This window comes from Tripterygium wilfordii, chromosome 21 (genome assembly GCF_013401445.1).
Source record: "Tripterygium wilfordii isolate XIE 37 chromosome 21, ASM1340144v1, whole genome shotgun sequence".
Classification (NCBI taxonomy): Eukaryota; Viridiplantae; Streptophyta; class Magnoliopsida; order Celastrales; family Celastraceae; genus Tripterygium; species Tripterygium wilfordii.
The window spans coordinates 11,578,764-11,591,164 of NC_052252.1; the positions used below are offsets into that span (position 1 = coordinate 11,578,764).

Sequence of the window (12,401 nt, forward strand, 5' to 3'; positions counted from 1 at the left end):
CAATGGGCTTAGCTGCAATTATCATCCAACTTGGTATAGCTATAATGACACTTGCTCCTCCATTTCAAGTACTAATGATAGAAAGATTCTTGGCTAGGGTTGGAATCAACCTTGGAGGACTTCCAGCTCTAACTTTACCATCTGTGAATGATATTGGGTTATATCATCAGATGCTATTGGCTGTGCTACAGAGAATGGTATATAGCAAAGGCAATGTGGCAGGGACTCAACTACTAATTCATTGGAAGGATCAAAGTATTGATGAAGCAACTTGGGAGGATTAAGACATTTTTACTAATTGATTCCCTGATTTCCAGCTTTGAACTGAGGATGCTTTGAACTTAGGAAACTCCTCTGTTATGGAAGAACAAATTGCTTATTATTGTTCCAGTTGTTAGATGATGTTGTTGTGATTGTGTTCAGATGATCTGAATGTTATGTTTCAATGGCTATTGTCAGATTGTTCCAAGAAACATTATCATCACTTTTATTCTATGCTTGAGGACAAAGAAGGTGTTTAGGGGGGAAGTAGTTGATAGGTTCTTAAGGATAGATTAGTCATTTTACATGTCAGTTGATTAATTGCTGTTAATATTTTGTTTTAGTGTTAACTAAATGCTGACATGGCAAGTTGCCACATGTGTCACGTGTAACTCTAGCTATATGAGAAGTGTTGTTAGAGCATCCACAACAGCTCCTCTTAATATATTCTCTAAAATACAGTAAAATGTGTCATTTTACAGTTTTACAGAATCACAATTCAACAACCCTCCACAGCAGCTCCTTTAAACCATCTTTTATAACTTAAAATATTCATTTCTCCAATCACTTTTAAAATCTTTTATGTTTAATTTTTATCAATTACATTATACAATAACAAATATATTTTTGACAATATCATTTTTAAAATAAAATAATATATTAAATATATATTTTACAAGAAATTTTGATTTTTTCAATTTAGTCTAAAAGTGTACTCGAACGACTATATTCTCAACACTCAAAATTCCAACGGTCATATATCAAACGGCTATATTTACAAGATATTCGAATGGTCTAGAATATTCTAATGGCATATTGTAAAGGATCAGAATATTCCAAAGCATATTCTAAAGGATCATAATATTCTAACGGCATATTCTAATGGTCAAAATTTCAAACGTTACTTTTCAATGGTCACATACTTTACTATAAAAGAACTAGTGTCTCACAACTTCATTTACACCTCGCCCAACTCTTCTTCATTATATTATATTTTCGCAATGAATTCTCTTTTCAAGCATATACAAAAAATTTATGATGATTCATCCTCAAATTCGTCCTCTGAGGATGAGTTTGAAGATCTTTTATTTTTGGAGTATGAAAGAAAACGATTCGAGTGAGGATCAAAATCACGTACCGGTTCTCATCGATAAGTTCGATCATTAATCATAATCGACTGCAAGGTCATGAACGCATTTTCAACGATTATTTTGCAGAATCACCAGTCTATAATGATGCTATGTTTAGAAGGAGATTTCGCATGAATCGAGCTCTATTTCTTCCCATTCAATCCGCAATAGAAATGCATGAACCATATTTTCAACAACGAAGAGATGCAGCCGGTAGACTGGGGTATCTTCTCTTCAAAAGATAACTGTAGCATTGAGGATTCTTGCCTTCGGAGTTGCTGCAGATTTCATGGACGAATTTCAGAAAGTACTGCTATTGAGAGTGTGAAATATTTTGCAAAAGCAATTATTTCTATCTTTGGTCCTGAGTATTTGAGGTCTCCCAACAGCAATGATATTGAACTACTACTAGCATTAAACAAAACTCGTGGATTTCCTGGGATGCTAGGAAGTATAGATTGTATGCATTGGAAGTGGAAGAATTGTCCGACTGCTTGGAAAGGTATGTACACTGGACATTGTCATGAACCAACAATTATTTTAGAAGCCGTTGCATCATATGATCTATGGATATGGCATGCATTTTTTGGACTACCAGGGTCCCATAACGACATCAATGTGTTAGAACGATCCCATGTTTTTTCTGAACTAACTCAAGGGCGTGCCTCTATAGTTAATTATTCAATCAATGGTCATAACTATACAGTGCGATACTACCTAGCTGATGGTGTATATCCTTCCTGAGCTACGTTCATGAAATCGATCCCGCTACCACAAACCATGACCAAACATTTTGCAAGGTGTCAAGAAGGCGTCAGAAAAGATGTGGAACGTGCATTTGGAGTGCTACAATCTCGATTCGCAGTTGTACGTGGACTTGCTCGTTACTTTGAGACAGAAACACTTAAAGAGATTATGCTTGCATGTGTCATATTACACAACATGATCGTTGAAGACGAGCGACATCTACACCTTCAACCAAATATGTCTTTCATATATGATCAAATCGATAAAAGTCCTCCACCAATAGAAGTGCCAGAAGACCATGCATATGAACTTCAGGATTTCATAGATCAACATTTTTAAATCAGAGATAGACAAGTTCATTCTCAGCTCCAAAGTGATCTTATCAAACATTTATCGAATATTTATAGTGAATCGTAGTTTGTACTCTTTACATTATATTTTAATTATTTTATTAGAAAAGTGTAACTTTTAAGTAATTTTAAATTAATCTAATAAAAATTTGTTACTTGTTTTAAGGTTTATCCAGTTAAATAGGAAATATAAATATAAAAAAAAACGTTGTTTATTAGACTAAAAACAAGTTTATTTATCGACCAAGCTTGATAAACAAAGAAAACTTTGGATAACTATAAAATATAATTGGATAGAATATAATTGGGTGGCTCATAACTCTTATTATTTTATCTTAAAAAATTGTTTAGAGGATCTACAGTGCTCCGCCACCTCTAGCGAACCACTGTAGCATCACGGTATTATAGAGGGCTGTGTCTTGTTAAATAGAGGGACTGCTGTGGGTTTTTTTTTTTGAACTTTTTGATGAATGCTCCGCTAAAATGGGATATAGTATGGCTTTAGCGTAGCCACTGGAGCTGCTCTTAGACCGTAAACAGTTAGTTAATGAATGATATGAAATGAAGATGATTTATTCTCTGTGTCCTCTTTGTCTTCTTCCTCTGTAAACCTTTCTTTTATCATTGCTAGGGTTAGATTTGAAAGGGGTTTATAAGATAGAAGCCTAAAAAAGAAATCTCGAAATCAAAGTTAGAGAAATACGAACCGTATACGGAGATACCCGGTGGACCCCAGATTTTTGGTGAGGGAAGGAGGGCCCAGGTGGAGGTGTGCGGTGGCGTAGTGATGGTGCTAGGTGGGGACCATTGAGGAGCATAGAAGACGGAATATTTTTGATTAAGAATTTATATAACTAAGAGGAATCCAAGTGTCGACATCGAAGAGAAGAATACGGTGTAGATGGGCAAACGGAGGCATTGGATGTAGTAGAATTTGGATTTGAGGGAACCGTTGGATCTTAAGAGCAAGATCCAATGGCTCACAAAGTGAACAGGTGAATATGAACAGACCCTTCCTTTGAAATTTGGAAACACAGTTCACCTCCTCTTATGTTAAGCACCATCATTCAACAATTACCGTCAATGGCTTGGTAATACTGAGCTTGTAGGAATAGTTAGTGATGTGTCTGGCATTTTACAACCTGTGCAGAACATGAATTGGATTAGGTTATGTTAGTACATGTAAATCAGGGAAACCCAGCGGATAAATCGAGCAGAGAACATTTGCAGTCATGAGTATAATATCTCCGTTGGGGAGTTTTAAAGCCACCCAAAATGTGGGAATTTGTTGTTCAGATAAAGCTTCTTATTATGCATGGTGGAAGTTCTAGTACCAATAATTTTCCATGAATTGTTGTCGTGTAGGGTCGATTGAAATGTAAAGTTGACTTCTCTACGACTATGAAGCGAAACTTGGAACCTTTATATTTCAGCTCCATACATCTAAATCATATGTTCTTTTTCATTTGTAACCGGAAATCTAGTCAAATATTATTGGATGCAGTGAGAGATGGAGAGGAATGGTGATCGTTTTTCACTCTTTGAGACAAAGACAGTAAGGACAGCAATGAGAAGTTTTCTGTTCAAATTGTATGTATCCTCCATCGCCCTCTGTATATGCTTGACGTGGGTGTTCAGATTGCTTCACTTCCCGTCGAAAGACCTCCTCCTCCACAGATGGGTTTGGATCGGATCTCTTCTTGCAGATCTCTGGTTCACCTTCTACTGGTTCATCACCCAAATCATCAGATGGAACCCCATCTATCGTTACACTTTCAAAGACAGACTCTCTCAAAGGTCTCTCTAGTTCTTAATTTTCCAATAGTTCCTTCCTTCCTTAATTAGCTAACTTTATTTTCATGAATAACGCAGGTATGAGGAAGACATGCCTAGGGTAGACATATTTGTGTGCACTGCAGACCCTGAGAACGAGCCTCCGGTTATGGTGATCAACACAGTCTTATCAGTTATGGCTTATAATTACCCACCAGAGAAGCTTAGTGTCTACTTATCAGATGATGGTGGAGCAGAACTCACATTCTATGCTCTATTAGAGGCTTCAAGGTTCTCAAACCTTTGGCTGCCATTCTGTAAAAGGTACAAGGTCGAACCCAGATCGCCAGAGGCTTACTTCCGTATGGCTTCTCAACCTATCGATGATGATCAACTCAAGGCCAAAGATTGGCTTTTTATCAAGGTAATCATCAAGGTAATAATTTAGGGTCTAAACATAACTTGTCCAGTGACTGTTATGTCTAATTGTAGGAATCATATGAAGAGATGAAGAAGAAGATTGAAAGCGCCAAATTGCAAGGCAAAATCTCAGAAAATATAAGAAAACAGCACAAAGGATTTCGTCAGTGGGACGTGGTCTCCAGCCCACGAGATCATCAAACCATTTTTCAGGTATAATGAATTCTTTCTGTGAATGGTATGAATGACATCCCTGGCTTGTTACCTTCCTTTAAACCAACTGGGTTTTGTATAGATACTAATACATGGGAGAGACCCTCAAGCAGTTGATACTGAAGGGCAACCTCTGCCCACTCTGGTGTACTTAGCTCGTGAAAAGAGACCCCAACATCCCCACAATTTCAAAGCAGGGGCCATGAATGCACTGGTATGTCTGTTGTGAAATGTTACTTGAAGGTAAACATATAGAAGTTATTGTTTTTTGATGAAACAATGAATGAATAGATAAGGGTGTCGTCAAGGATCAGCAATGCTCCGATTATCCTAAATGTGGATTGCGACATGTATTCAAACAACTCAGAATCCGTACGAGATGCCCTATGCTTTTTCTTGGATGAAAAGGAGGGTCACAGGATTGCTTATGTTCAGTATCCACAGAGCTTCGACAACGTCACGAAGAATGACTTGTATGCTGGTTCTCTGAATGTAATAATGGAGGTAGGCATCAAGAACTATTCTTTCAAAAATCTATCACAATGTGATAAAAGCAACAGATTTGATTAGTTCTTTTAAGTTCTGTTGTGTATCAAGGTGGAGCTTCATGGATTTGATGCAAATGGAGGGATCTGCTACATTGGTACCGGGTGCTTCCACAGAAGGGAAGCTCTTCTTGGGAAGAAGTATAACAACAAGGATTCTAAGGCAGAATGGGAAAGGACGAACGAGAGAAAGACTGATGAAAATGCCGAATTACTGAAAGCAACATGCAAAATTCTTGCGAGTTGTACTTATGAAGAGAAGACTCAATGGGGCAAAGAGGTCTTATCTCTTTTTACGGCTCATACAAGCTCTCTTAATTGCTGCATAAGCTTTTATACAAAGCTTTTATATGAAGTACATGGCTCCTATTAGGTTTCAACGGGAGTCGTAGCGTGTTTTCAGATTCTATATGCATTTCTAATAGGCAGCATATTCTCTTTTAGAAGTATGCATTTTTATAGGCAGCATATTCATATGTTAACCTTTTTTGTTTTGATATTTCTTGTTTTTGCTATCCAATTTGACTAACTGTGATTCTGCAGATGGGAATAAAGTATGGCTGTTCGGGAGAGGATATTATGACGGGATTAGCTATACAATGTCAAGGGTGGGGGTCCGTCTACTATAATCCAGAAAGGAAGGGCTTCTTGGGAGTTGCTCCTACAACACTATTGCAGTCGTTGGTGCAGCATAAGAGATGGTCTGAAGGCGATTTTCAGATCTTCCTTTCACGGTATTGTCCATTCTTACATGGTCATAAGAAGATACCCCTTAGACTTCAACTTTCCTACTGCCTCATCGTGCTGTGGGCTGTTAACTGTTTGGCTACACTTTACTACGTTGTTGTCCCGTCCCTCTGCCTGCTCAGAGGCATCTACTTGTTCCCAAAGGTATGACTTTTCTATTCAACAATCCTGCTAGAGATAACTCTCTATCTAGTCTAAGTTCATGTGGTGCTTCTCACATGAAAATGAACCATATTGCTAATTGAACTGCTAATAACTAGATCGTCTTGGCAACTTCAGCTATCAAGCCTATGGGTACTACCATTTGCATATATCTTCTTTGCTAGCAGAGCATATAGCCTAGGAGAATTTATATGTTGCGGAGGCACTTTCCTGGGTTGGTGGAACGATCAAAGAATGTGGGTGTTCAAAAGAACTACTTCCTACTTCTTTGGGTTGCTCGACAATGTATTGAAGCTAATGGGGATTTCAAACTCAGCCTTTGTTGTCACTGCAAAGGTGGCTGCTGATGAGGAAGTGTCTCGCAGATATGAGCAAGAGATGATGGAGTTTGGCTCTCATTCTCCAATGTTTAACATTTTAGCAACACTATCATTGCTCAACATGTTCAGTTTAGTCTGGGGAATAAGGATGGTGATTCGGGATTTCCAATCCAAGATTTTAGACTTGTTTGCCTTGCAGATTCTACTCTGTGGACTACTGGTTTCTATCAGCCTACCCATGTATAAAGGGCTCTTCTTTCGAAAGGATAGTGGAAGGATGCCAAGTTCAGTAACATACCAGTCCATTGCGTTTGCTCTGTTGGCTTGTTCAATGGCCATGTATTAAACTACAAGTATCCATCTGCTAAGCAACAATAAGTGTACATAGCAACAATAAATGAAACCTAGCTCTTGCACCAAATTATTTTCTCAGTATGTATCTAGAATCTACATAAATGAAGTACCTGTAAATAGACTCAGAGATATCTTCCTCCACCGTTTCCCACTCTTCATCGTTTATTTCCTTGAAAATTTTAACTGCAAAATAACCATAAGCATTGATGGGATTTCATGAGTTTCTACTCTTTTTTTCTTTTTTCATTTCTTCACCTGGAAACTTTGGCAAAAAAAACAAATGGCATGCAAGCATCAATTACTCATATACCAATTTATGATATTGTTATGTACACAATTATGCAGAACTTGAGCTCAACGGAAACAAAATAAATAAATGAAGAAATCACCAGAAAATGAATTATTTGAATAATTAACAAGATGATAAAACATCTCTGCGGATTTATATATGTACTCATTCAAAGGTAATACATATAGAAGAGAATACCAAACTGCACAGGCTGATGATGACTTGAGATGAATTATCAATTTCGTAAAGGTCGCACCCTCGCAAAGGACCTGCAAAATATGGGGAAAACTTCCGATTTACTTGAAATCTTAATAATTCATGGTCAGTAGGAATGACAAGTTTATTGAAGCAAAAATCAACTTACGAAGTGGAATAATGAAATTCCCTTTTGGGATTGTTACTAAACTCAACCTAAGTATTTTCATTCGTTGGAAAAACCTTTTAACTTTGAACTGCTATCCTATATGTACAATCGCTTTTCATATGTTCGAATAGAAATGATAAATATTCCATACTTCTATGAAAATGGCCGAGAGAAAGGACATAAACTTTAGTTGTGAAGTCTCACGAAAAAGCCTATCATACAACCATCAGTTAGAACGTTTTGCTATAACATTACGTTCTCTGATGTCTTTGAAGGATTACAGACGGTACTACAGCTGGATTTCTTTCCTCCAAAATCTCGTAGTATGGATTATAATTCAATAGACACAAAAAGGCAATTACAAGCCAAACAACATTACGCCATTGACATTTCCTGCTGAGAATCCATCAAAGAACAAGCCTGAAGGTGAGGTTGATCCGAGTCGTTTCTGCTTTTGCACGCTTTGGTACTGAGTGTATCCAATCCCGTTGAGTGTAGCCTCTCATAACCAATAATGAACCATGTTTAAGCATGAAGGAGTGCTGATTAGCATCACTGCTCTTCTTTAAGCGCTTGCTTTCAGGTTCGCCATCAGATCTTTTTTCTCCTAGCACACAAAAATTTATCATCAAGGTAAGGTTGAGCCATGGAAGAAAGCTCTATTGATACCCATAACAATACGACTGATGATGAAACACCATATTAAAAGTTTCTGCCTTCTGCCCATGTTCTTTCTAGTTCCTTGTTTTATTCTTTTAACCACCTTTTGTTTTTTGCTTCAGAATGTTTCGTGTCTATACCACATGCGTAACCCCTTGGCATCCCAAACGACACCCAGGATATTATCACATCAAGAAAATTTGAGTGTAGATTAGATGGATGTGGAGAATATCCTACAACATAATTGCCACACAAAGAATCAAAATATCGATGCAAACAACTAATTACATAATATACAAACTAAGCATATGACAGCTAACAATTACCTCCAGATGATTTACTGGGTTTCTTCTTCAACACGAATTCGCGATCACATCCGAAGGAAACTGAGGCAATCTCTGGAGTTGACCCATAAAGCTTTTCGTCATCAGCATGCCAACCAACATAATCATTGCCACCTTTATATCTATTCAATAGTAAGCTGTTAAATCTACTTCCAGGTAGTACTTTTTGGACCTTCAGGTTAGAAAACAAAGCATTACGTACCATTATAGCAGACCAGCACACTAATCTGATAATTAATGAGTATGAAACAATGGACTGCAATCATTCTTACCAACTTCAGGATTTCTGTGAGTGGAGAAAAATCATCCCAAGAATAGGGATGCGGTTGATATCCACTGTAAGCCAATTCTGGTAATCCTGCGCTCGCTATATAACAGGTGTCTCTAGGCTGCCGAGAAAGAACATAACATGGGAAAACTACTGTGCATCAAACATCATTCACAAACCAGTTTATCATCTTCAACAAGAATTTACCATCTTCATGGGAGAGTAACCCAATTACCCTAAAACACTGCACTCTGAAGCGCCTAACAGACCATATAAGCAGGACATAATCTTCACTTTGGTCAGAAAAACCAAAGAAGTAGAAACTCAGAACAATCATACATTTTTTTGGGCACATTGATCGGGTGGGAGCAATTGAAATTGCAACCCCCAATCACATTATACAAATGATCAGTGACACACCGGCCACCTTAGTAACATGCTACCAAGCAGGGGCGGATCTAGTTTATATTCAGGAGCCCACCCTGAATTTTTGGAAAAAAAAAAAATTATATATGTATAGTATTTATAGTAAATAGAAATTACACATTTTTTATAAATACATGTATATAATGTATATAAAAATTATAATTATTGATTGATACATATACATACAACACACTCATACATAATGTTCGATGATTCCTACTCAATGAAAAATCGTTTAGCACAACTTAAATGACTGTTTTTGTTATCTTGAGTACATTTTTTATTTGTGATTTGTAATTTAAAGACTATACAGATATTTATTTAATTTAATAACTATATAAATATTTGTGCATTTCTAGTCACTTTTCAGGAAATAGCCCAAAAAAAATTTTGGTGGCAGCAAACCCCCGTAAAATTTTAACTGTTCACTTAATAATTCCAAACTATACTACTAACCAAGTCCCCCCACGATCAAATTTCTAGATGCGCCCTGCTACCAAATTTCCATTGGTAAAACACTTTTAATCGATCTTATCCACCCACAGCACAAAAGATCACTTTAAAAATTAAAAAAAAAAACACCGCCAATATCAAGCAATTATTTAGGAAACTATTCAAAAATTACAATTCAATAAGGAGCCAACAATTCCTCTGAGAATTCCTCACCTTTCCCAGAATTTACAGCAACAATCACAGAAATTATTCAAAAATTAATTATTTTTTTTCAAACCAGAAGAGGAAGCGATCATTATTACCTGGACGCAGGATCGACCGAAGACGCGAATAGTGGGTCTGGTCCACGGAATCTGTTTGTCGAGGTAATCAAACAATCTCCAGGCCTCATCGTATGCCATGAACCTCTGTACATACACGACTTCACTACCATTTCCGAGATCAATAGTTTGCCCCTTCTTTGCGTTCTCATTAGGGTTAGGATTCGCTGCTTTCAGCTGCAAACTCATTGGAAAGCAAAGGAAAGGACCTTTACGATATACGCGCCAATACTGACTACCCTTTGTTTATGTGTGCATCTTTTTCCCTTATCAGCAACCATGGTATATGGGCCAGAGCCCATATATTGTGTGTAGAGTTTAAAGTTATGACTATGGGCTTTGTGGCCCATACACGTGTTCATATCTACCCTCTATATTTGTTGTCTACCAATTGGATTCCATGATTATTTAGTCATTCCATGATCATTCCTTCCCTATCCTATGTCATCAAAAGTCAAAATTTTTGAATAACTAATTGGGTAGTTCTAAATGCACATTATTTTTACTTGTACACACACTTTTGTGTTGATTTGACACTTTCATTATATCTCTCTATCCATCCTATCATGATAAAGGTGATTTGACATTTTCCTTGTTAAATGTGTTTTACTTGTACACACACGAGACACGGATAAAATAATTATTTTATTAAAAATTAAATGTAAGATTAATAAAAATTATTATAAAATCATTATACTTAATATTTAATAAAATAATTATTTTATTAGTTTTATTAATAAAAATAATTATGTTTAAACTAAATTTTAATAATAATGAAAATTATATTTATTAGATAAAAATTAATATAAAAATTATGAAATTTAATATTATAATATTTTAATTCAGAAAAAAGCGTAGAGGCTGCCGGTTCACTGGTTTTTATTAGGTGTTTATATTTTTTCGATCAATCAAATACTATTAGGTGTTTATATTTTTTTGGCACACTAATTCAAGCCATTTTTGGACGCTAAAAAAAATCTTTATTTTTCATGTATTAAAGCATTCACATCAGAGTCTATTAACAAATACTCTATTTAAGCATAATAACGTTTGTTACATTACTAATCTTCTGCCATAATAGTTTCAGGAGGAAACCTAGAACGAGTATGCTGTATGTATACATCAAGTTGTTCCATATATGGTAAAACAGTAAAACCCATGCTGCTACGCACTCATACCTGAAGTAATTCCACTGAGGCATAATGGTAGGCATCGGGTAACCCCCAACTAAGGAAACCTGGACGTAGTGATTATTATTAACGTGTTTGATAGCAATAGCAACATGCTGATACTACGGTGGAGGAGTTGATCGCAGTGGTAAATATGTGAAGCTCTATGCAGAACTAAGAACGTGTAGTATGATATTGTACCTCGAAGCAATCAAGAGACTCATGTTTGACATTGTCATCCAATGTTGAACTGGTGCTACTCTATCTAAGTCAAAGAATTTCATTGAGTTGTGAACACCCAATGCATGCTCTTCACTACCAAACATTGCAACATATTCATGCCAGAATACGCTCAACTCACCTATCAAGTCACGACGGACAGTATCCCATGCATGTTCGCCAAAACCAAGACAAGCAGCTATCGCCCGAAAGTCCAATTTCCATCAGGTATTTACGGACGCGTAATCCCACGATTTAAATAAACCATAACAGATGTGGCCCCCACACACTAATGACATCACATGCCCCCACTATAGCATATGTATGTGTATTTTGCAATTCTTGTCTTTTTAAAAAAATATATATATATGACAGGGCGTCGGACATAGCGTTTCTGCTAAGCTAGATGTTGGCGTTTAACGCTCTGCTAAACGGCACAACGTTTATATTTAATAAAAAAATATGCTTAAAATTAATTTAAATAAGAATTATATTTATTAGATTAAATTTAATATAAACTTTTAATATAAAAATCAAAAATCTAATATTATAATACTTTATTTCAACAGTTTTTCTGCTAGCGTCAGCTTTTACTTCACCAAACACCTCACAGCATATTTCACAGTTTTAAGCTCAGCTTTTCCGCTAACATTGAAAATCAATCTTTCCGCTCTACCAAACGGACCCATAGCGTAGAGAAATATACAACTCGTTTACGTAGATTTATACGTCACAAAAACTTCAATCAAAACACACAAAACCCATATAACCCATAATCAGATTTTAAAAAAGGAATCAATCTTGCATACGGAATAAAGAGAGACAGAGAGAATGTGAATGTTTGTGGAAGATCAGTATAGTATTTGT

The 12,401-nt window shown here is 36.4% G+C and overlaps 3 protein-coding genes across 3 annotated transcripts; 2 read left to right on the plus strand and 1 right to left on the minus strand.

Annotated features, from left to right (window-relative positions):
* Positions 1–1,595: 1,595 nt before the first annotated feature.
* On the plus strand, positions 1,596–2,135 carry LOC119987891. The gene is made up of 2 exons (XM_038832799.1): positions 1,596–1,893; positions 1,990–2,135. Exons 1-2 carry the CDS (start codon positions 1,596–1,598, stop codon positions 2,133–2,135), a joined length of 444 nt encoding a protein of 147 aa, XP_038688727.1.
* A 1,650-nt stretch (positions 2,136–3,785) lies between these two features.
* On the plus strand, positions 3,786–7,267 carry LOC119989906 (cellulose synthase-like protein E6). The gene is made up of 8 exons (XM_038835671.1): positions 3,786–4,285; positions 4,361–4,685; positions 4,754–4,894; positions 4,977–5,108; positions 5,186–5,398; positions 5,492–5,719; positions 5,983–6,330; positions 6,466–7,267. Exons 1-8 carry the CDS (start codon positions 3,999–4,001, stop codon positions 7,012–7,014), a joined length of 2,223 nt encoding a protein of 740 aa, XP_038691599.1. The 5' UTR covers positions 3,786–3,998; the 3' UTR covers positions 7,015–7,267.
* Positions 7,268–7,795: 528 nt separating this feature from the next.
* On the minus strand, positions 7,796–10,391 carry LOC119989907 (DNA oxidative demethylase ALKBH2). Its single transcript, XM_038835672.1, has 4 exons — positions 10,129–10,391; positions 8,952–9,068; positions 8,662–8,851; positions 7,796–8,282 (listed from the first exon to the last, which is right to left on the minus strand). The coding sequence occupies exons 1-4, from the start codon at positions 10,333–10,335 to the stop codon at positions 8,083–8,085; spliced, it is 714 nt and encodes a 237-aa protein (XP_038691600.1). The 5' UTR covers positions 10,336–10,391; the 3' UTR covers positions 7,796–8,082.
* Between the last annotated feature and the right edge of the window lie 2,010 nt (positions 10,392–12,401).

Coding starts and splice junctions, on each gene's coding strand:
- LOC119987891 (XM_038832799.1), top strand. CDS start 1,596: ATGCAGCCGGTAGACTGGGGTATCTTCTCTTCAAAAGATAACTGTAGC. Junction 1,894..1,989: donor TTGTCCGACTGCTTGGAAAG/GTATGTACACTG, acceptor TTGGACTACCAG/GGTCCCATAACGACATCAAT.
- LOC119989906 (XM_038835671.1), top strand. CDS start 3,999: ATGGAGAGGAATGGTGATCGTTTTTCACTCTTTGAGACAAAGACAGTA. Junction 4,286..4,360: donor AAAGACAGACTCTCTCAAAG/GTCTCTCTAGTT, acceptor TGAATAACGCAG/GTATGAGGAAGACATGCCTA. Junction 5,109..5,185: donor CAGGGGCCATGAATGCACTG/GTATGTCTGTTG, acceptor ATGAATGAATAG/ATAAGGGTGTCGTCAAGGAT.
- LOC119989907 (XM_038835672.1), bottom strand. CDS start 10,335: ATGAGTTTGCAGCTGAAAGCAGCGAATCCTAACCCTAATGAGAACGCA. Junction 9,069..10,128: donor TCGGTCGATCCTGCGTCCAG/GTAATAATGATC, acceptor CTTTCTCGGCAG/CCTAGAGACACCTGTTATAT. Junction 8,852..8,951: donor TCACAGAAATCCTGAAGTTG/GTAAGAATGATT, acceptor TCTAACCTGAAG/GTCCAAAAAGTACTACCTGG.